The sequence below is a fragment of the Eschrichtius robustus genome, chromosome 15 (genome assembly GCF_028021215.1).
Source record: "Eschrichtius robustus isolate mEscRob2 chromosome 15, mEscRob2.pri, whole genome shotgun sequence".
NCBI lineage: Eukaryota > Metazoa > Chordata > Mammalia > Artiodactyla > Eschrichtiidae > Eschrichtius > Eschrichtius robustus.
In genome coordinates this window covers 55,328,485-55,352,207 of record NC_090838.1, presented here as the reverse complement: position 1 = coordinate 55,352,207, position 23,723 = coordinate 55,328,485, and the positions used below count along the sequence as shown (strand labels likewise).

General features: G+C 45.9%; 1 protein-coding gene across 2 annotated transcripts in view; it reads left to right on the top strand.

The window, feature by feature from the left end:
- Positions 1-18,200, top strand: part of SERTAD2 (SERTA domain containing 2) — a 114,444-nt gene extending 96,244 nt beyond the window's left edge. For both annotated transcript variants that reach the window (XM_068564636.1, XM_068564635.1), the window contains exon 2: positions 12,946-18,200. In XM_068564636.1, the coding sequence (XP_068420737.1) occupies positions 12,950-13,885 (936 nt within the window). In that variant the 5' untranslated portion in view covers positions 12,946-12,949 and the 3' untranslated portion in view covers positions 13,886-18,200. The remainder of the gene's footprint in view (positions 1-12,945) is intronic.
- Positions 18,201-23,723: the final 5,523 nt, after the last annotated feature.

Here is a 23,723-nt window from a genome sequence, read left to right as displayed (position 1 = left end):
TGCCCAAAGGCAGCTTTGTTTCTCTAGTAACTCCAGGTAGCAGCAAACCTCAGCTCTTAAAACGAATTCATGTCTGAATTACTATCTTTCTGTCCCTTTGCAAAAACCTGTAGCTTTGCAGAGTTGCTATTTAATTCTAAGCTTTTTTTCCTTTAAAAACCTTCATAGGTGGTTAACTGAAAGCAAGACGCTAAACCAGGCATTTTTGTGCTTCTAAGGAGTTTCATGTAGAATAGTGAAGGGGAAGGAATTCTGGCTCTTCAGGACACACACACACACACACACACACACACACACACACACTCACTCACTCGTGTTTCTAGCTGTCTGTGTGAACCTGTTGAACAAAAGTAAAAAGTATTACTTGATCATGCCATGGTAAGAAAATTAAATAATGAAGCGTTACTTGCTGCAGATCAACCTTTAGCCCCTTGCTCTGCTCTCCTGGCTGACTGCTTATCATTCCACGCCAGCCGCAGCTCCCGGGCTTCAGGCAGGCCTGCTGGAGTACCCCACCCTGGTGTTTAGAAGTGTTGAGTTAAACTCAGGGAATCTGAAAGTCCCAAGGTCATCTCTGCACCAGAACAGGTTTGCATAAAATTCTAGCCACACCAATGAGATAACGAGGTGGTGACTGTTTTAATCTGATCCTCCCTTAGTGGTTACCCATTTTACAATAATACATGATACAGATTTGCTTTTCAGATTTCTTTCCTTTTTTGAGGAGGGAATCTCCATGTATGTGTGTACTTCTCTGTCTTCTCTGCTGTCGTAGAAAACCCACCTGGCAGAGGAATTTGAGCACAGTGCGTGGTCTGTAGCTGATGAAGAAATTTTTGCGCTGCCTCTGTGCTTGTCACAAACCTGGTGATGGTCTTTTCTGAACAGTTTTTTAAACAGACTGCTTTTTAAAATATTTTTATTATGGCCGGAAATATAAAATAAAATAGATTTTACCTGGTGTTGGTTGTTAGCTGTCTAACAGTAAGTAGTTGGTTAACAAATTCAAAGCGTGGATTCCTCAAGTGGCACCTGCCTTCTTGCTTCTGAAGCCCCTAAACATAGGCAGGATGTTCAGGGGTGGCAGTGGGGTGGGTGGGAGGCAGGTCTCCTTAAAGGTCCTTGAAGATCATAGAAGTTCAAGTTCTGACAGGTAGTTTCCTTAGAAAATAAATATTTATTACATTCAGTGTGGTGCTCTGATTAATTTTATTGTATTTGACTAAATGACTTTGTGTAAATAAAGTTCTGTGGGTCATTAATTATCAATACCCAGAAGTCCTTGGGAAGAAATACCTGTTATCTCAAAATAGCCCCAAAGTAATTTTTTTTTTAAGATTTATTTTTTATTGATTGATTGATTGATTGATTGATTGCTATGTTGGGTCTTCGTTTCTGTGCTAGGGCTTTCTCTAGTTGCGGCAAGCGGGGGCCACTCTTCATCGAGGTGCGCGGGCCTCTCACTATCGTGGCCTCTCTTGTCGCGGAGCACAGGCTCCAGACGCGCAGGCTCAGTAGTTGTGGCTCACGGGCCCAGTTGCACCGCGGCATGTGGGATCTTCCCAGACCAGGGCTCGAACCCGTGTCCCCTGCATTGGCAGGCAGATTCTCAACCACTGCGCCACCAGGGAAGCCCAAGTAATTATTTTTAAAAATGAATGGCTGCCATCTTTACTAAGTATCATTCACTGCCCTCAAGCATAGTTTGTATCCTCATTTCCGTTTTCTACTTTGTGAATTATTCAAGTATGTGATATAAAGTTTAAATTGTCTTTGTAAAACCTTATCAGGAGCCTGCCTAATTCTTAGAATTAACTGAAGTAAACATTCTGAATATGTATGTTGCTTATATGAAACAGATATTTACATAGTAGAATAGTTATCTCCTCCCCTTTACGCATCTCTAAGTATATGTCTTTTATCATGTACCTAAAATTTTTATACCCATATGTCCTATTGTAAAAATGTGATCGTTTTCTTTTAAGGAACCCAGATTTAGACCATACAGTACAGTGTTTAGATTTACTCAGTGAGTAAATAAGTAAATAAAGAATATTTATCTGGTTTTCTTCTTTAGATTGCATGTGGAAGTTAAAAGATGAAATATGTTCTGTATTTGTGAGGAATATAAAGCATGTCTTCTTTTAAGTGATTTTTCAATTTGAAAACAAAGAAGATTAAAAACTAATAATAACCTGTAAGAAACACTTATATAAAAACACTTCCCGATGTAGCATACTTAGTTTTTGTTAGTTTTATTCAGTGGCAAGTTAGTTGGCTAACAAAACCTAGACGGTAATCTTTTGTTTTAATTAAGATGCAATTTTATTTTTCACAGATTTGTTCTAGCAAATTATATTTACCTGTTTTAGTATGACTGTTTTATGTATCTGAAAGCGCTCTTTAAAACAACAACAACAAAAAACCAAAACACTGCCACATACTTTTGGCAAAGCATTTGTTTCTACCCTAAGCTTTTTCCCCCTGACCTTGTTTATTAAGGGTCTCTAGTGTGAGGGGAAAAACAAGGTATCTTTGGGGAAAAGATGGTTCAGGAGGGTTGACACCAGAATCCCGTCCAAGCAATTATAAGTACTGGAGAAAAAAATATTTTCATTATGCATGGGAATGGGGGCGGGGTGAGGCTGGCTAGCCTTTACTGGCACATCATCTTAAGGGAAAGAAATTAAAATCTAAGAATTCCTTCCCTTAATGATAACGAGGCTTTAGATTCAGCATGCTAAAGATGTGTTCCTGACACCAAACTAGTGTGGTAATAGCATCATAATTTTAATGACTACAATAATATTTATAAATATAACATTATAATAGTTCATGTTTGCCAAGTTTCATATGGAAGGATTGGTGGTAATAGTTCGTGTCTTATGAACACTATTATTGAACATACAATATCATAGAACTTCAACTTGTAATTGGAATAGGAAGAATTCCAGCAAGTTATACAATCAACTTGCTTCATTATCTCTTTAAGGTTACCTGAGTTACATTTTACGATTAAATGGCTCCTCCCCAATATTCTTTACGAAGTTTTCCCAAATAACTGCCTGAAGCCATTTCTGTTCAGTGTGGAGGTAATTTCCTGTTATTAAGAAGCAATAGGATTATTGAAGGCTTTTCTATCCTAGTAAAATTCCTACTGCTAACCTTGAAGACTCTCTGTGTGGTTGGGAGATCACCTTAGGACGCCCCCACTGGAAATTCTGAACTGCTGGCTTCTCCCAGTCCACATCTTATCACTCGGGTTGTATGTTTGTTGTTGTGTGTTTGTTCTCACTTCGGGAGTCCTCCATGGATCTTTTTAACCATGGTTTTTGAAACATCAGTGTTACTTATATACAGACAACAACCTTTTTTACATGTAGTATTTCCAGATTCTGAACCATAGCATAAAATAATTTAGTTTGGTCTTTGCAGGGCTCTTGGCTTGCTTAGCAGTGTCCTGTGGAGACCTGAATTTGGGAACAATCTTGGAAATGTGTATACTTTGAGAGATCTCTAGTTAGAAATTGCGGTGAATAACCAGACTTAAGGCGTGCCTGTTGCTCTGCTGCGCCCCCTCGTGGTTAGATGTGATATGCTCTTTCAAAGCTTAAGAGGAGTCTCCACTTGTGCTGGGCGTGCTTGTTTACATAGAGCATTTATAGCTTTCTTCTATGTAAAATAACCTATCAAGTTAATATAATAGTTCTCGCTAAGGGTGTAAATAGTTTATTGTGCTTATTTGATTTTTTAATTTGTAGAATTTTAAAAATATGTATTGGTGTTGTGTGTGTGTGTGTGTTTTACCTTTTTCTTATGGAAAATTCCCAACACACTCGAAAGTAAAGAGAAGAGTACAATGCATCCCTTGTGCTTATCACCCGGCTTCAACAGTTATCAACATTTTGTCAGTTTTGTTTCATCTTCACGGCCGTTTTCTTCTAGAACATTTTAAAGCAAATTCCAGGCATCGTATCATGTTATGTTTTTGTTAAACTTAAGTTTAGAAACTGTATAATTCGGCTCAATCTTTTACTTTAGGTGTGCAGTGCTTTTAGCCAGAATTGTTAGGTAAAATAAGAGAACTGTTGGCATTCTCAGTATCTTTGGAAGAGGTGACTGGTGTCCCTAGCTTCCTAAGAGTTAGGTTTAAAACCTAAAATTCCCAGCTGGCGGAGGAACCAGTAAGACAGGATATTAGAAACATTTTCTAGTACTTAACAGTTACATTCTAAAAAGCCCATGTTTCTTTCCAGATGTTTATTAACAAGGCCGTAATTTATTCCAAAGAAATATTCACTTGAAACAATCTCTCCCAGAATTTGCCTACTAAATGAGGTTAGCTGTCAACATTTTTAAACGTCCTTTTCTTTTTCCGAGAGAAAATATGATGTTTGACAAACCAGCAGCGTCAGAAACCGTCTTCAATTCAATAGAAGTGTGTAAAAATCCTGAGAGGGAAAGCTAGCGTTTCTTAAAATGTAGACTTGAGGAAGACATCCCCAAGCAGTAAAAGTTGTTGTTTTAATTGACTTCGAGGTTGCCTTCCTGGCTTAATTTCTGTTTGTCTCCCAGGCTTTAAGACGCTGTCAAGAAAGCAAGGAGGATTGTTCGCGGCGGTCCGGGTCCAAGTGCAGAGCCTGATCGCGGCTACGCGGCCATGCAGTGCCTGCGGCCGAGCCCGAGTCCCCCGCGCCGCCCGGAGAGCCCGGGGAGGCGCCGCGGCAAACAGTGGTGTCGGGTTACAGCTTCGGAGCCGCGCCGAGCGCGCCTAACTGGCTTGATCTAGTGACTGGCTTCATAATTACATTGCTGATTTGTTAGGGAAGGCTTTGTCTTACTTACCAATTAGCATGGATGTTACTGCAGGGACCTCATCCTGGATGAGCTTGGGTTTAAGAAAAAAAAAAAAAAAAAGCTTCCCCGTTCCGGGCAGCTTTAGGTGTTCAGTTACTCACCCTTGTCTTCTGGGAGTCCTCACCCTGTCTGTAAACACACAGAGGCTTTCTCCCTGTTGGAATTTTTTTGTTTGTTTATTTTATTTTATTTATCTTAGGCTGCGTTGGGTCTTCGTTGCTGTAGTTGCGGCGAGTGGAGGCTAGTCTTGGTTGCGGTGCGTGTGCTTCTCATTGCGGTGGCTTCTCCTGTTGCGGAGCACGGGCTCTAGGCGCGCGGGCTTCAGTACTTGTGGCACACGGGCTTAGTTGCTCAGTGGCATGTGGGATCTTCACGGACCAGGGCTCGAACCCGTGTCCCCCTGCATTGGCAGGCGGATTCTCAACCACTGCGCCAGCAGGGAAGCCCTCCCTTTTGGAATTTTGCCCGTGTTTCTGCCATTCCCTAAGGCCAGAGGCAATCACTTTGGGGTCTGCAGGAGTGCTGACCCACAGCGCCTCCTGGAGGCTCACCACCCCGGTTTTGGGGGAACTGCACCGGCCACAGCGCATGACACACCCCCGCTGGGAGATCCTTGCAGGCTGACCCCCCTTTCTGTCACCTCTCTCCCCGATCTGACAGCACCACCACCTAGCATGTCCCTTCAGGGTGGCCTTTCTGTTCTCCTGGTGGGTTCTGTTGTTACTTGGGGGAGGAGGGGTGTTAAAAGCATAGGTGTTATCAGATTTCTGAGTCCTGGGTGTTTTTTTTTTGTTTTGTTTTGTTTTTTTGGGTGTTTTTTAAGGTGTAATATTTTAACAGTGTGGAAAGTTGTCTAAGCAAACCTGGCTTCTCCCCGTAGAAGGGGGATGGGGCCTCTCCTTCCTTCCTGGGAGCTGCTGTGTGACTGTCTGACAGAAGAGCCTTTTCCCAGAGTTCGCCCACAGCTGGTGGAAGGTGTCCTGGTTAGGAGCAGAGGCTCTCCATTTGGACCACCTCAGAAGCAGGATCCAGAGCGCATTGTAAGGCAGGTGTATGGGGTGAGGAGAGGAGAGATGAGAAAGGTTCTGTTTCAGAAGTTGTCTCACCAGCACTTCTGGCCAGCCTCTCTTCTGCTCTTGGAAGACTGTCACACACTCAGTACTTTTGCCAGGGGCACTCCTTTCTTCTTCCACTGCCCCCAAAAGAAACTGAAAGAATGTGTGTATTTCCACTTACAGGACTTTGGGTTTGGTGGCTCAGGATGTCAGAGTGAGGAAATAGCCTCTGCTAGCCTGTTTGAAGACACTCGTCACATGTCTTGTCTTAGCTTCTTTTTTCTTCAAATTGGCTAGATCCATGAGGAAAAGTCATCATTCTGAATCATTGGCATTACCATAAATGCCTCGCTTTTATGATTTTTAGTGTCAGCATGGGCACTTCTGGACTGCTCAGCAAGCAGTAATCACACCAGTGGCCACACAGGATGGTGTAGTTCAGGAGATTAGGGACCCTCTGGATTAGGAGCCTTTCACTTGAGAGACGTTAACTTAGTGACACAGGCATAAGTGTGCAGACCAGTGACTCATGCCAAAGCAGGCACCAGGGTCTTCACCCTGGTGAGGATGTAGAACGAGACCAGTTCTCTGGGAGCCGAGGGCCCCACTAGTAACTACCCTTCCCCGACAGCAGACACCAGGGCTGAGTTCTGCCTCGTTAAGTGACTGTTGAGACAGTATGTCACTTAATCATGAAGCCTGCTACACTCAAAAGCCCTGGATTTCTAGTTGTCGCTTACTATTCCAAAAGGAAATTGGAACAAGCTTTTGAAAATGTACACAAAGTACAAACCATCCGGCCTTGAGGTGTTTTGGAGTAATGTCTTTTGGGATCTCCCCTGTCTGCCCCACCTCTGTGTGTGGACCAGCGTCCCTCCGCCTGGATGGATGAGCTGAGCTGGGAGCCATTTCCACTCCCTCCCCGGCCGCTTGCCTCCGCTCTCAGCTGCCTCTTTGATCATGTGGTCGGTCATACCTTCCCCAATCATTTCCTCCCTTCAGAAATTGGAACTAAGCTATCAATTTTGACCTTCTTTTAAATGCCTTTTGTAGCATGAATTCCCTTGGATACTGAGTAGGATGAGGTGGAGGGTTTTCCTTCTATCTGGGGTGATCACTGTTTGGGGGGATGAATTGAGTTAAAGCATAATGCAGTCTTTTGCATCTTTTTTCGACCCGCAGCGAGTCAGAAAGACAGCCCTAGTGGTGCGCAGAGGAGGGTTCCCAGTTTGGGCCTCTCACAAGCCCGAGCAGTGATGCTGCCCGCAGGGGCCACACAGCCCCCTCCGTGCACCTGTCAATCAGCGGCCACCAGGCTCTGGGCCTCTAGCGAGCGCTAGTGGCCACAGAGGGCTGCAGGTTAAAGCAGTGGATTTTGTTGTTGTTAGTGGGGATGACAGAAGTGGTGGTTTGCAAAAGTAGATTTAATATTCTTCATTTAAAAATCATAACATTTATTTTGACAGTTCAAATAACATTAAAGGAGAGTGATTTAAAAAATTTTTCCAAGACATAGCTTTTAAACAATTGAAAAACATTGAGTTTAAAAGAAGTTTTTTGATTGCTTGTGGGGTTTTTTTTAATGTTTGCATTTTTTTCCCATAATGCCTTAAAAAATATAAAAGCTATGAAATGCTCCCTTTTAACACATAGGTACTATTCCAGTTTCTCTTTGGACATTGGGCATAAGGCCTCACTGCCATTCACTCTGTGATCACAGCAAGAAGCATCTAGGCCCCAGTGAGCAGATGGGATCTGATATATCAGTCTGAGAAGCTGAGCTTTATCATTAAAATTGAGCTGAAGACATCTTAATTCTGCATGTAGTCTTTCTTTTTTAATGTCAGTTGCCATCACAGAAACGCTGCTCATTCTTTTTTTCCTTACCTGCTTAGGCACAAGTAGGGAAGCCCTTTAGACTCAAGTTTAACTGAGTAAAGATATTCTCAGGCTTACATATGAAATAGCCGGATGGGGAAAAAAGGAAGTCATGGTTCTCAAAATGAGGTCCGCAGACCAGCATCGCCTGGGAACTTGATGGAAATGCACATCTTGGGCTTCCACACCAGACGGACTGAATGAGAATCTGGGATAGTGTGTGTGTGGGGGGGGGGGGGGGGGGAGGCAGCATTCTGTGTTAACTAGCCCCCTCGGTGAGTCTGATGCTCACCCAAGTTTGAGAACTAAAGATCGAGAGAGGCATCCCTGCCCACCCGCTGTGCCTCGGATACTGACAGATCTCCTTACCCAGGGCCTGCCCTGTACAGCTGTGCCCTCTGAGATTCGTTCAACCTTCCCCTGTGTCATACCCTCCCTCCCATGCCAAGTTTACAGTCAGAGCCAAAGACACACATCTCTGTCTTTGTTTTACAGTCCTTCTCTGGCTGTCCCTCAGTGTCTTTTCTCATTCTTTCCATTTACTATTTATCCAGTGACTCTTTCTGGAGCATCTCCGGTGTATCAGGGACTGCCCTAACCTGAGGACACAGAGACGAACGGAACAGTCTGAAACCCTCAGAGGGCTTACCGTCTGGGGTGGGAGACCGACACTGAGAGACAATCCTGCCTTAAACAGAAACCTCAGATCCTATCCCCAGAAGTCCCCTGGTCACCTCAGTCCGTACTCATCTCTCAGACTCCTTGCTGTGAGAGTCATTCAGAATCTGGAATTGCAGACTCCCCAATAGGTAATATCTTCTCCTGTTTCTCTGGTTCTTTCTCTTCTGAGGAATCTCCCAGTGACATGTTACTTTTGATTATCTGCCCAAGCGGATTGTAGCTTTTGAGGGCAGGGTCCTTCCTAGTGAAAGCGGCACAACTGAAAGCCAGGTTTAGTATCTGGAGATTTTTATTCACTATTAAACTTCCTGGCAAACTCCGGCAGAGAAGTGTTCATTTGTATTGCTACCCTTGAGTTTTGGTCTCTATTTTCAAAACGTAGATTGCTGCAGTTACTACTTGCCAAAATTTACGTTAAGCAAATCAGAATGCTAGGAGTTTGTTTCTAACAAGCTTATTGGGGAGGGGGAGGGTGTTTTATCTGGAACCTTACATTAAGAGCCAGTGAACATTCAATAGAAGAGTGGCTGTGGTTAGTTTTAGGCCCCTCTGGGTGGGCAGGAAAGGGAGGGAGCACCCACCTCACTCCCCCATGTGGGGATCTCTAACCAGCCCTGAAGCTCAGGGCCCCTTCTGGGCCTTTGACTGAAAGATTGGGTAGAAGACATGAGCTTTGGGCCTGGGTCTTCTCAAGCCAAGGGAGGAGGCAAAGTGGGGCGCCAAGCCTCAGGGTGGCCTGGAAAACCGACTTATCACAGGCCCCCTTTGGTGAACTGCAGGCTACCACCCCGGTGTCCAGGTCCACCGCCAAGGGACCTCTCGGGCAGGGATAGCAGACACCCCCTTCCCTCTTGTTAGCTTGAAGCCCCTAATGAGCTCCAGCCACTGCTCCATCCTCAGGCTGCAGCCAAGTGAGGCCTTTTAAAACGTCTCGTGCCTCTCCAATGGCCAGAAGAGCTATTGCTATTGTCTTAGCGTGCCCGAGGAGAAGGCTTCAGGCAGCCTGGCCCTCGGGTTCTTGCGAAGCTTGTCTTTTCTTTGAATTGTGTCTGCTCCAAGGTGTGGCATTCACACAGCACCGAGTGAGGGTCCTTCTCACCGCCCTCCCACTTCCAGGAGCTGGAGGCCTCTTCTGAACGTGGGCAGGCGGGACTCTCAACAGTACGTTAAGCAAACTTTGGGAAAACTTTAATTTTTTACAAATTTTAAATTAAAAAAAATTTTTTTAACATTAACGTTCTAAGTAGGAATGTGGATTAGATTTTACTATGTTGTTTTTCACTCCTTTCTGTAAAAATGTAGATAGACTTCAGATTACAAGTCAGGATTGTGTGCATTTTGCAATCTTACTGGGTGTGTAGAGCAGTCTTGCCTCATAAAATGAAATAGAAAAATGAAGGCAAACCTGCTTTGAGCCATACTCTATCATGAGTCCTTATTTACACATTTGAGAAACATCCAAGATTCGATTCGTCTTGCCTATTCCCGCTCACGGATTTTGCTTACACGGGCCCTCCTCTGTCCCCTTCCAGAGAGCATTACGAATGTCTTATCAGGCTTTCCTTAAATCATTAAGATTATCACACAGCTATGACCAGCTAGATCATTCTAATTGGAAATTAGGCGCTTCTCATGTTGAAATCTCTCTGAAAAGTATCTCCATCGATCTCCCTCAGCAATGGAAATTCTGCTAAATGCCTATAGTACCACGTGCTTTTTAAATATTTAAGTTCTGTGTGCTCGGTGATTATTTCTAGAGAAGTATGAGTTATTGAAAAAGTCCTGTTGTTTTTTCCTGGCAACAAGTCTTTAAAAGACAGCTCTGCATGAATGACTAAAAGAAAGGAAGAGTCTACGTTGTCTTTTCTAAGTGTTACTTCTCCAGAAAACCAGTAAAAATTTAAAGTGGCGACGAGCTTACTAATTTGTTTTGAGGTGTGTATTTGGTTTACATTTTGGGACAGTGCTTCTCAAACTTTTTGTGATGAAAGACCATCTTGTTTGTGTTTTCCTCCTTATAGACTGATACTTTAGTAAAACATGATAAAAATAATTACTAGAAAAATGAAATAAGAGTACAAAGATGTAAAAATAGAAGCCTCGTTTTAAAAAATTGTATTTACAGAGATATAATTACTCTGTAAATCTGCTATAAAAGTTTCTAAACAATACAGTATCTCTACTTACCTCATCATGAACTAGTAACAGTTTACAGACTGGTTCCATCTATGGACCACACTTTGAGAAACACTGTTTTAGAGTGTGTGTGTGTGTGTGTGTGTGTGCACTTGTGTACTCTGGCACACGTTTGGATGTATTGGGTACATTCAAATTATAGCATATAATGTAGATTATATAACAGCTTTATATGATAATTAAATGCATTTGGTGAGCTCTTTGGTAAAAATGGAGTTTTTCTAGAAGTGACATTAAATGCTTAAATTGTAAACAAATACAAATGGCATATATGTGAATACAGTTATCTGTCTCAAAACACAGTTGTCCGGTAATACTTCTAATGCATAAAGTAGAAAGTGTTTTGTAATGTGAAATGAAGTCACCTCCTCTCTGATTCACACTCAAGTTTACATGGGCACAGATACTTCAGATAGGAAATGTTCTGTGCAAAGTGTATATACAAATGAGACTTTTAGCACTGAACAGTAGGAAATGTTTCTGTCATGTGAAGCATTAGATAAGGGAGTTGTTACTATCATACCTTCCTTGCCTCAGAGAACAGTTAATTATGGGACGGGTCTTTGGTCCTAGTGATAGACAGCCATTTTCTTAATGTTTACAAAGTGAGGGAAAGTGTTTCCTGCAAGCAACTCCACATTCTTTATGAGTGTTGACAAAGTCTCAAGCTGATTCTGACTTGATGGCTTGCAGCTGTCTTCGTCCTTCTCTCCTGGAGACTGAGGCACATGAAGGCGGTCACCCGGAGTGGGACTTGTGCGCCAGGCTCTGTGTCCACCTGCGTGTCTGTCTGCCTGGAAGGGCAGCGTGACCTTCTTTCACAAAGCCTTGGGAGGAAGTTCTGGGAAGTTTTATTATGGTTAGCCTGATTCCTTTAGGATGAGACTCCTAATTGAAAATGATAATGGTGTGTCCGCGAAGATGTTCAGCCCCTTGAAGACCAGGCTTTATTCCTGTGCAGGACTACCCACTTTCTGGCAGAGTGCCCAAGACAGCGTAGATGCGGGATGAGTTAAAGGATTGAAGGAGGCCATTCAGTAAAAGGCAAGTCGCCTTTAGAAGAAAAACTGGGTAACTACAAAGCACTTTCTTGTATGTGACGATACCAGAAAGAGTGAGTGGCCTTGAGGAGAGCATTAACACGTGCCTGTGGGTAAGTGGTGTAGAGGGGATAGGGAGCAAGCATGGGCCTGGCTTGATTAGAAGCATGTCTGCTGGTCTGAACAACGGCGTAAGGACAGCTTTCTTGATTCATTGGTTGGAAAGTGAGGTCTCTGAGTCAAAGGCTGGTGGACTTGTGATTGCTGTTTAGCTGGTAGAAGTTCTGAGACGAAGGACCACTCTCCTGAAGGCACAGACAGCTGAGGGTGTCTTCACTCAGTCCAGAGCACACAAGCAGACCTCCGAGGCTGTGTGTGTCAGGCGAGGTAGGCAGGAATTAAAATCCAGCCCATTCCCCAGTGCTCAAGGTCTGACATAGGAGGTCATTGTTTCTTTGAAATCCCGGCTGGAATCACAGTAGGTATTGTTTTAAGAAGTGTGTCGAGTACCCAAACAGCAATGCTTATAATCAGAGCAAATTTCTTTTAAATTAGTCCAGTTGCACTCAGGCATGGCTGCATGCGATGAAATTGAGCCACGGGAAAACTCGGGCTGGGCAATCCACCTTCCTCCACTTGATTCTAGACGGAAAAGCAGTGGCAGCTCAATCACTGTGGTCATTTAACACAGTCCATGCCCTTCGCCACATGTCACCAAACAGGCAGAAAGGCTCTATGTGTGATGAGGAAGGAAACGGCGTTTTGAAAGCACACGCAGTTCTACCAAAACTGTACATGTACTGGGTTCTTTTCATCGTTCTAGGTGTGTTCAAGCTGTAATCTATGATACCTTTACCTGTTTAGGTCATAGTACTGTCAGTGTTTTCTTGGGCTTTAAAAATAGATCTGTTTGGGGGAGGGAAGTTGAACCTGCATGGTAACGCCATAGGCATGCGAACGCAAGCCCACGAGCACAAAGTCAAAATCATGGTTTCCATGGTAACGTTTAACTTGTCTGTGTTGTACACATTTCTCAAGAAATACATTCAACAGACTACCCAGTGATAAAAATTGCTCCACCGGCACACAAAGGTAGATTTCCCAATGATTCCTCTGTTGTAACCAACCCTGGGCAGGGAACTCAAGTCCCAGCCCTGACCTCTGAAACCGCGTCTTTTTTTACAGTGGAAATTCTTTTTTGTGGGATTGATTCCATCTCCTTCCTTTCTCCTTGGCAGATATATGTTGGGGAAAGGAGGAAAACGGAAGTTTGACGAGCATGAAGATGGGCTGGAAGGCAAAATCGTGTCCCCCTCCGACGGTCCGTCCAAGGTGTCTTACACCTTACAGCGCCAGACTATCTTCAACATTTCCCTTATGAAACTCTACAACCACAGGCCCCTCACAGAGCCCAGCTTGCAAAAGACCGTGCTCATCAACAACATGTTGAGGCGGATCCAGGAGGAGCTGAAGCAGGAGGGCAGCCTGAGGCCCGCGTTCCCCGCCTCCTCGCCGCCCGCCGACCCGCTGGGCTCCAGCTACCGGGAGGCGCCGCCTGCCTTCAGCCACCCCGCGCCCGCGCCCTGCGAGCTGGGCGGCGCTGCGCCCCTGGAGGCCTGCCTCACCCCCGCCTCACTGCTCGAGGACGACCAGGACACGTTTTGCACTTCCCCGGCCGCGCAGCCTGCGGCCCCCGCCAGACTCGCACCTCCTGCCCTCCCGCCGGAAAAGGACAGCTTCTCCTCCGCCCTGGACGAGATCGAGGAGCTCTGTCCCACATCTACCTCCACGGAGGCCGCGGAGGCCACCACCGACGACCCGAAAGGGGACTCCGGCGGGCCCGGCGCGCAGAGACCCGAGGGGCTCCAGGACGGCCGGCCCGACGACCCGAAACTGATGGACTCCCTGCCCGGCAACTTTGAGATCACCACGTCCACGGGCTTCCTGACAGACTTGACCCTGGACGACATCCTGTTTGCCGACATTGACACGTCCATGTACGACTTTGACCCCTGCACGTCCGCGTCGGGGACATCCTCAAAAATGTCCCCCGTGTCGGCCGACGACCTCCTCAAGACGCTGGCCCCCTACAGCAGCCAGCCCGTCGCCCCGAGCCAGCCTTTCAAGATGGACCTCACGGAGCTGGACCACATCATGGAGGTGCTGGTCGGGTCCTGAGCCCCGGGGCCCGTCGCCTGCACCCCGCACCCCGACAGCTCTCCGCACTGTGCATGTACCCTTGCTTGCCTTTTTCTGAGAAAAAGAACATTCTACAAAAGGATCACACTAGTTTTTGCTTTGAGCAGAGTTGGAGTGCCTTCATCCAAGTATGACCACTTTTAATATGCTTTTTTTGAGTGGTTCCTCAGAGACCTAGTCCCCGGGAATAGGAAAGAATACATTTGAAGACAATGTCGCTATGTGGAATGACAAAAATAAACAGTTCAAGTGAAGCACAAGGAATAAGTTGGAAAAGCTGTAAATTGCATGTGCATATTTGTCTATTTTTTCTATAAGTTTTATTGCAAGAGGTAAAAAAAGAAAATATATATATATATTATTTAGATAATCTCAGTACCTTTTCCGGCATTTTCGCCCTGTATAGGTTGACTTGGCAATTCAGCCTTTTTAGAGGCATTAACTACTCCTCGTAAGTGTTGCATTTACATGGCTGTTTAGAAACTGCTGCCCAAATTTATTTTATATTTTTGTACAGATTCCGCAGTTTATGATATTGTTTTTCTAAAAACAAATGCTGTTTATACATATGAGATAGCTATTTTGATAGGATTTGCTCACATAGTTCCTGCAAACTTCAGATGTACAAGTTGCACTTGTACTTTTATAGAGTTGTAATGTTTTATATGTGTTTGGTGCAAAGAGAAAATTGGATCAAATCAATCCGCAGTTGATGTCCCCAGATGCGCGCGCACACACACACACACACACACACACACACACACACACACACAGCGCTTTAAGAAGGGCCAGGAGATATCACACCCAGATTTCGCAAGCACCGACCCCCTGGCATGAACACCCGCCAGCACTGTGACTTCCAAAGCCAGAGCCACGTCTGCTCATCAAACTTGCATTAAGCAGTTGGCGGGAGGTGGCCGTGGAGCTCGGGGTTTAAGTGATGGTTCTCTTTAGCTCTCTCTCTGGAGGGGAAGGCTACCAAGTACTCATTGTATTTATGCCAAGTCTGCGCTTTTAATTGTTTTTATTTTTTTAAACAAAAACCCCAGATCTTTCCCTTTTGGGCATAATTTTTATGAAGACCTGAAATTTTACACACGAACAAAATTTTATGAAAAGCAACCGACCTCTTCATGGAACTAAACCCTGTTGCGGCGCTTAGGGCTCGTCAGGAAGGAACTCTCCCCCAGAAGGTATCCATCATGTCGCTCTGTTGTCTTTTCCTGCTTCCCTTCCTTAGAGCTTTCTTTCCCTCTGTTGCTAAGTGCTGAAAATGGCATCTTCACGATCACCACAGTGAGCCCAGCTCTCCTCGGCCCAGCCTAGGATGCACTCTTGTAACACGCATGGCTCCTGAACCTGGAGTTGGTCCCATTACGTCACGGCCTCCGATCTGGTTGCTTTCTTAAATCAACTGCTCTAACTACACTTTACAAGGCTGTTTTACCCAAATACACAGATAGGACTTTCTATGCATGTTCCCCTCCTCCCCCATTGCCATCCTCTCTCTGCCAGGAGAACTTGAGAACTAGCTTTTTATTCCTAGCGGTGTACATTTAATTTTAAAACGTTTGCAATGTATCATGCCTGTTGCCGTAATTATTAATGGCCTTTCCGTTTCAGTTTTTTCTTTCTTCCAATGGTACTTTAGCTGGTTACAACCTATATTGTTGAAATGCAGGTGGCTTCTTTAGGAATAACTTTTATATTTATTTAAGAATTTTTAAATTATGGGATTTGTGTTGTTGTTGTTGTCTTTGTTGTTGGTCATTTGTCAATATTCAGTCACCAATTCTGCTCACTTCTTGCCATGGATAAAATTGAGTCTTTCTGGCCAATTAAAAAAGACAGCTTTAGAAAAGGGCACTTTAAACAAGCCATAGATAGTTTTATTTTTATAATACACATGGCAAAGCAAATACATTTTGATGAAGGAACTGCTCATCTAAGCAAAAGATTCGTGTATGATATGATTAAATCTTTCTACGTTCTGATTTACTCCCCACCCCCGCCAACTTGAATGTGTTTTTAAAGGCTAATTATCAACTCAGACGAGCAGTGAGAAACCGATCAAACTGCACTGTTCTCCAGCAAGCACCCTCCACCGGACACCTCTTACTACTGCAGATGTGTCATTCCCTTTGATAGGACCAGGGACCATGTAGTTAAGGTGAGGGTTGTTGTAGATGCTTCCGGTGTCACCGTGCCTGTCCGTTTGAAGGGCTTCCTTTTCCTGTAGAGAACAAGTCCGCCCAGACTCCATGCTTCTGCTAACTCAAGGACCTGGCAGACTCTCCACATGCCGCCCGCATACACATACGTGTACATGCACAATAGTGTTGATTATTCCGGACAGTAACAGGGTAAGGCGGCTGATTTGCCATTGTTAAAAACTGATTGATAGTAACTTAGAACAACTGTACTTCGGTTGGATTAGCAAATCGTGTGTTTAAACAAATCCCATATGTTGGGCAGCAGTTCAAATAAGCACAGCGAAGTGTTGCCCACACGTGGTTCTCTGACTCTCCCGCATTTGTAAGGCTGGGCTTCAGGATCAAAAACAAAAACCCCCAACAGCAGCACGCAAATGCTTTTTAATTCTCTGGACACCCTCACCGTAAATTCTTGATATTCAAGGTCTAATGAGGAAGACGGGGGGAATTATTAGTGGCCCTTTTTCAAAAGAACAAAACCAACAAGTGTTCCAGTTATCTTTGTGTCTTATTTTTACAAAGTGATGTCCCGACAGGGAAGAATGTGAGCCTGTGTGTGATCTCCAAGTCCCAGTTTGAGTGTGGGACGTGCTTCCAGATGCCACCCGGCAGCAGTGCCTTCCCGTTTCTAAAGGACATCCTGTGGCATTTCAGAGTCAGGCAGTTTGAGGTGCCTTTACGAGAGAGACAGAGAGACATGCTGGGTGGGGCTGGGAGAGGACAATTATTGACAGTGATGTGCAATGAAGTGACAAGATGAGAGCAGAATAATAAGAGCTTTGAATTTGAAGTGATTTTTTTTCATAAGTTATTTATTCCTTTTTTTCTGTGTAAATATATTTATTTTACTGTGGCGCTCTAACAACATCTGGATCGTAACATGTGCAGAATGTATGTAGGAATTTATTCTCCTGTAGGAATGTCGATCTGTATTAAAAGGGGGTCCGAGCCAGACCCCTGGGTCTTCTCATCGTATGCACAGTCGACGTTCATTTTTACTCTCTCCTCTAATATGGGTCGATTTGAAATATGCAAAAGGTATGGATGAGGAATGTTTTAATACCTCCAAATTTTTAAGAAAATCAAGCATCAAAGGGTTGATATTTTTTAAAGTTTTTTTAGTCGCACTTTCTCTCTTTATGACAGAAGGGGCATCCACACCGACGCCCTCGCTCACACCAAAGGGTGAGAACTAGCCAGAGCCGCCTCCACCGGAGTGTCTTTCTCAATTGTGCTGTTTATTGCCATAGCCCCTTGGAGTGTCCCAGCTGCCCTGAGATCGATCAAGGAAATTTCTTAAATAAATAAACTCCAAAGAGCCAAAGTGTCAACTTACGGATCATTTTTAAAGCTTAAATTTATTAACCACCTTTGTGGTAAACAATGAATTATGAATCCGCAGGGCAGCCTTCTCAAATGACAGGTGCAAAAAAAAAAAAAAAAATAAGAGAGAGAGAGAGAGAGAGACTCTACTTTGTGCAGCGATTGTTATTCTCTGTATGAATTGTCTTAATTTCAAAATCTTGCTGTTACAAATTGGACCTTTATATGCTTTCTGAAAATAATTGAAAAGAGCATATTTAACCTGTTTCGGCTGGAAATGGTTAACTTCCAGTAACTGCCAATGGCAGTGAGGTGTGTGCGTCCTGCTTCTGTACAGTTGTTTTCAGGGCTTCTAAGAATGAGTCTAAATGGTTCTTGAAAATTAGCCAGGATCAAATGCTATTGCAAACAAAGCCAATAAAAATTCTGGACGTCTTTTGGGGATAACAAGTTTGGAAGGGAAGTTGGTCCATACGAGCAAACAACCAAGATTTGGAAAAGATGTACATAGTGACATGTTTGGTGCATGGTTTTTGAGGAGGGCTTTTGTCAAACAGGAGGTGTAACCTTTCCCCCACAGACCTGAGAGCTGTGCCTTTTCTATGCAATATTACTAGACATTACGTCGGAACCCAGATGGTTGTATTCACATGTAGGTTTGGGCTGTAATCTAAACAATTGGACAGATTAAATGTACATGGAAATGAGCAGTCTTACTTTTGTAGTTTTATATTATACAATAAACAGTTAAAAGATGAGAGAGGCGTGTTTGCAGTTTCCTTCTGCCCGGAGCACAACCAGCTCATGTGTCACCGTCTGCCCGCGTCAGGGAACGGTCTGCTCGCGGCTTGTGCTGGAGTTGGTGCTGTCACCCTCTCCCTGTCTCTCGGTTCTCCCCCTGCCTCTTGGGCCCTTCTCGAGCCTCCTCCCCCAACTCTCACTAAACATTGGGGGTTTTTTTCCAGCTCTTTGCTGAGCCTCCACTCCTGCTTGCTTTCCCGAGGGTTCCTAATCCACTCAGGACTCTGAAAACGTATTTCCAGCTCCTACCTCTCTCCCAGGCTCTGGACTTGGTATCTGCCAAGCTTTGCCATCTCACGCTCAGTGGGTCTAAACCAGCCTCGTTCCCCCCCACGGGGCTGGTCCTTCCCCTTTGGGCCTCTCTTTGGCCTCATCACCCTTCTCCCAGGTGTGATTCCGCCGCCTCCTTTCCGAACTTACTACAGCTTCCCCAGCTCAGACCCTCTTCCCCCCTCGCCTCCAGTTATTGCATCTGCTTTCTATCTGCTCTTCACTGCCACCTGCTTGCTTCTCTAACATCCTTGTTGCCCCCCCACTGGTATTCCACAGCACCGGAGGTTCACGAATTAGTTGCACATCCTCCAGCAGCCCGCCCCCCATTCCCACAGTCCGGCTCCCCACCCCTCCCACCATCTTCCACAGGGTCGTGGAGGAGATCCTGTGGAGTCTCCCTGACAGCGGGGCCGTCTCTGAGGGCATCGTGTGATCTAGCCTCACCTGCTCCAGGCAGTTCTGGGCCACGAGACTAGCTGGTGAGGGAATGGGGCTGGAAAATGAGGTTACTCGGGTGGGTCTCAATCCAATGACTAGTGTCCTTATAAAAAAAAGAAGGGGGGGCGGCTTCCCTGGTGGCGCAGTGGTTGAGAGTCTGCCTGCCAATGCAGGGAACACGGGTTCGAGCCCTGGTCTGGGAAGATCCCACATGCTGCAGAGCAGCTGGGCCCGTGAGCCACAATTACTGAGCCTGCGCGTCTGGAGCCTGTGCTCCGCAACAAGAGAGGCCGCGACAGTGAGAGGCCCGCGCACCGCGATGAAGAGTGGCCCCTGCTTGCTGCAACTAGAGAAAGCCCTCGCACAGAAACGAAGACCCAACACAGCCATAAATAAATAAATAAAAATTAAAAAAAAAAAAAAAAAAAGGTTGGGGGGTAGATTTTGACACATACAAGCACAGAGAACACCATGTGAAGATGAAGGCAGACATCAGGGTAATATGTCTACATGCCAAGGAACACCAGAGACTGCCGGCAAACCACCAGAAGCTGGGGGAGCAGCATGAACAGATTTCTTCCTCACAGCCCTCAGAAGGCACCAACCCTGCTGACACCTCTGTTTCCGACTTTTGGCCTCCAGAACAATCGATTTCTATAGCTTAAGTCGCTCTGTGGTACTTTGTTACGGCAGCCCTAGCAGACTAACACGGGGGAGAACAGGCTGAGCTCAGTCCAGACATCCCAATGGAGATGCTCATTAGGCCGCTAGAAATAAGAGGCTGTTGCTCAGTGGAGAGGTTTGTCTCTGGAATATGAGCATCTGCTATTAATTACAGATAGAGCTTTGGCGACTCATTCAATCTCTCTGTGCTTGTGAGGACGAGATAAAGTCATGGCTCCTAAATCTCTTTGAACATGTTGACGGTGCAATAAAAGCACAAGCTGTGGATGTTATCTCTCCTCACATGCCTCCAACTGCACCTAGTGCATAGTAGGCACTCAAAACATTCGTTTAATTTAAAAAAAAAACCAAACAAACCCTGTGGTTCCTCCTTCTCTACAGCAGGAGAGAAGCACAGAGCATGGTCTTCCTTGTTTGGGTCCCAGGCCCACTCCCGTCCGGCCCTCTGGACGCCCCCATTGCCAGCACACTGCATGCCCTTGCTTGTGCCCCCAGTTCTGCTTGTAGATATTCTACCCATCACTCCCAGGCCGAGCTCGAGTGTCTGTCCATGAAGGCTCCTCCTCTTCCGGAGGGCTCTGCCTCTGCAAAGGCAGTTAGCAAGCCTTGCCATGTCTCTGGCTAGCTGTGCAACTTTGTCTCCTGTGCTACCCCCTGCTGCTGCTCTTCTGAGAGCAGTTCAAAGAGATGTAGGAGCCATGACTTTATCTCGTGATGTTCATCTTTGTCAGAGGTCAGCAAACTTCGGCCCTTGGGCCAAATCCTGCCCACTGCCTGTTTGTGTGAATTTTATTGGAACACGGCCGCATTCATTTATGTGTGTATTATCTATGGCTGCTGTCCTACTACAGTGACACAGAGACCATAAGGCCCTCAAAGTCTAAAATGTTTGCTCTTTGGCCTTTAACAGAAACAGTTTACCAAACCTTGACCTTTGTAAACCATACAATGCTTAGAACAGGGTCTGACCATAGTTGAGACCAGGCCAGACTTGCTGTGCTCAGGGGCTTACACAGACTGGGACGTCTGGAGACGGGTCTGGAAAGTGAGTACAGTACAGAGGTGAGGGCAGGGATCCCAAGGACAGAGAGTGCGAGGTGGGGATGCGAGGGTCAGAGAGGGCGGAGGAGCCAGAAAAGCCCCGCAAGGATGGACATCTTCAGAGCGCTTAACACCTAGGAAGGCAAAGGGCCCCGTTTTACAGATGTGAAAACTGAAACACAGAGGGGGGAAGTGATTCTTGTTTAAGGCAAGAGAGCATAGCATGGAGGTTCAGAGTTTGGCTCTGTAACTGGACCACCTGAGTTTGAATCCTGGCTCCATCACTGATAGCCTGTAACCTTGGGCAAGTTCCCGAACCTCTCTATGCCTCAGCTTTCTCATCTATTAGATGAGGGTAGTAATTGAGCTTATCTCATGCAATGATAGGGAGTCCATACATGTAAAGCACTTACAACAGTTCTAGGGAATTAAAAAAAGAAGTCCACAAATGTTGGCTGTAGCTAACCTGAGAGTGGCAAGGCTAAAATCCAGGCCTCCACTTGGTGTGGGGTTTTAGGTTGGGCCATTAAGCAAACCTGGGGCATCTTAATGCTGAAGGCACGTTTTGTGGGACAACCACCATTTCCTAACACCACGCCTGTGGTCATGACGCTCAGCTATGTATTTACTGAGGACACTGTGCTCCAAGCTTGTGTGGCAATCAGGGGTCCCAGAGTCCCTATTGTCTCCTCTGTCTTTGCTTTTAATGTATGTTTGCTCCTCCTGGAAAGGAATCTTAACTGAATGAGGAGAGTCAGGATTACCACTTCCCGAGCACTCACACAAGCCAGACACCACTAAGCGCCATGTACGGGATCTCGTGGACTCTGCCCGAGCCCTTTGAGGTTTATCTTACCACCTCTGCTTTACAGAGGAGGGAGTCCAGACTCAGAGAGGCTAAGCAACCGTCCAAAGTTCACACAGCTGGCACGTGGCAGAGCTGGGATTGCAGGCCAGGCCCCTCTGACCCTTATAACCCCTTCAGCACACTCTCCCGTCACCCATCCTCACTCCTGGTGTCATCGAGTCCACCTGCAGGCTGCCGGCTGGAGGCTGAGCAGGCGTCCCAATCCAAGCTTCACCTCTGTCACTTGCCTGACCTTGGACAAGCCGCTTCACCCCTCTTCTTCCCCACGGGGGTATGGCTGCCTCCTGGCACGCTGAGGCATTAGCCAGAGGGACAAGAGAGGAAGATGTCCCAGTGGGGCCAGCAGTGAACCAGGAGCTGGGACTGCTCTTACAGGGCTGAAGTCTCTGTGTGACCTTGGGTCGGCTACTTCCCCTCTCAGGGACTCAGTTGCCTGGGTGGCAAAGGAAGGAGGCACACGCATGCCACATGCTTCGGGCCATGGTTCTTCTTGGCTGCTGGAAGCATGGGGGCCTCCGCCAGCACCTCTGGGCACGGAGCCCTAGGCCTTGGGATCTTACAGAATCGCTCAGGTGGGAGGAGAGCTGCTGCTCTAAGTCCCCCAGTGCCAGCCTTCCCGGCTGCTGGTGTGCAAGACCGGGAAGGCACACACACCATCCCTGGAGCCTGGGAATCCCCTTGTGGCAGGCTGGCTGCCCTAGCCCCACAGCCCGCCCCTGCTTCCCTTCCTCCCTCCCTCCCTCCCCGCAGGCGGGGAAGCCAAGCTGCCAGCTGCTAGCAAGGCCTATTGTTCAGCAGTGACAAGAAATGGCTGCAGGGGCCCAGACCCAGGAAGGGCTGGAGACAGAAAGGGGGAGGGGCGGGCCGAGCTGGGGAAATGTCTTCGAGGGAGCTTGGCCCCGCTGCCTGGAGAAGCCGGAGCACAAACACCCCCAGCAGACTTTTTCACACTTGTCTTCCCGGGATGTTATCCCTGGAGGACGTGCGTGTCACTGTTTTTGTGTGTTAGTGTTACCGCGTCAGGCTGCCTCTAGAAAAGGATTTATGGTCACTTGTCTCCCAGCTGAGTGCTGAAAACAGTGCCAGGTGGCCAAGTGCTTTGACAATGGTGTTGTTCGAAGTCAGTCCAATCCACGCGCTCATGGGAAATACCGCCTTCTTGGGCCTGGAGACGTTCCAGGGATCCTGGACATTTGTGTATAGCTTAATGGTGTAGGAAGCATTTCACATACATTCGTGCTGTTTGATCCTCAGGACGACTCTGGAAGGGGTGGCGATGGAGGGAGGCTGAGCTTGCTTGGGGAAACTGAGGCACACAGAGGGTCAGGGCTGCAGACCCAGGCTCTGGACTCCTACATTTATTACTTTCTGGTGCTTCAGAGCTTAAAGAAACTGGCCAGAAACTTAGTTATGAAAAATAATGGTCAACAGCCAGCCACGGAGCTAGAAGTTACAAATCCCTTGGAGCTTTGTAACAGACTCATTGGGAACTGAAGTTATTCAGAGCTTCTGTTCTGTCCTTTCTAGTGCAATAGCAGGGCCCTGAGCTGGGGAGGGCTTAGGAAAAATGAGGTTGTAGGGCAGGACTGGTCGGGGAAGGAGGTGGGAGTTTAAGTTCAATGGGAAGTTGCTGGAGGGCCAGGAAGTGGCCTGATTCATGTTTAGAATGAATTTGAAATTTGAAATTAAAAACGTGAAACCATTCACATTAGCACTATATACTTAGGTATGAATCTAACAAAATATGTACAAAACTGATATGAGGAAAACTACAAAGCACTGATGAAACAAATCACAGAAGATCTAAATAAATGGAGAGATATTCCATGTTCATGGAGAGGAAGAGTCAATATTGTTTAGAGGTCAGCTCTTCCCAACTTGACCTATAGATTCAACACAGTCCCAGTCAAAATCCCAGCAACTTAGTCTGTGGACATTGACAAACTGATCCTAGAGTTTACATAGAGAGGCAAAAGACCCAGAACAGCCAACACAATATTAAAGGAGAAAAACAAAGTTGGAGGACTAACTACCCAACTTCCAGACTTACTATAAAGCTACAGCAATCAAGACAGAAAGCACAGTATAGGAAAAAGAATAAACAAATACATAAACAGAATAGAATAGAGTGCCCAGAAGTAGACACACACAAATGCAGTCAACTCATCTTTGACAA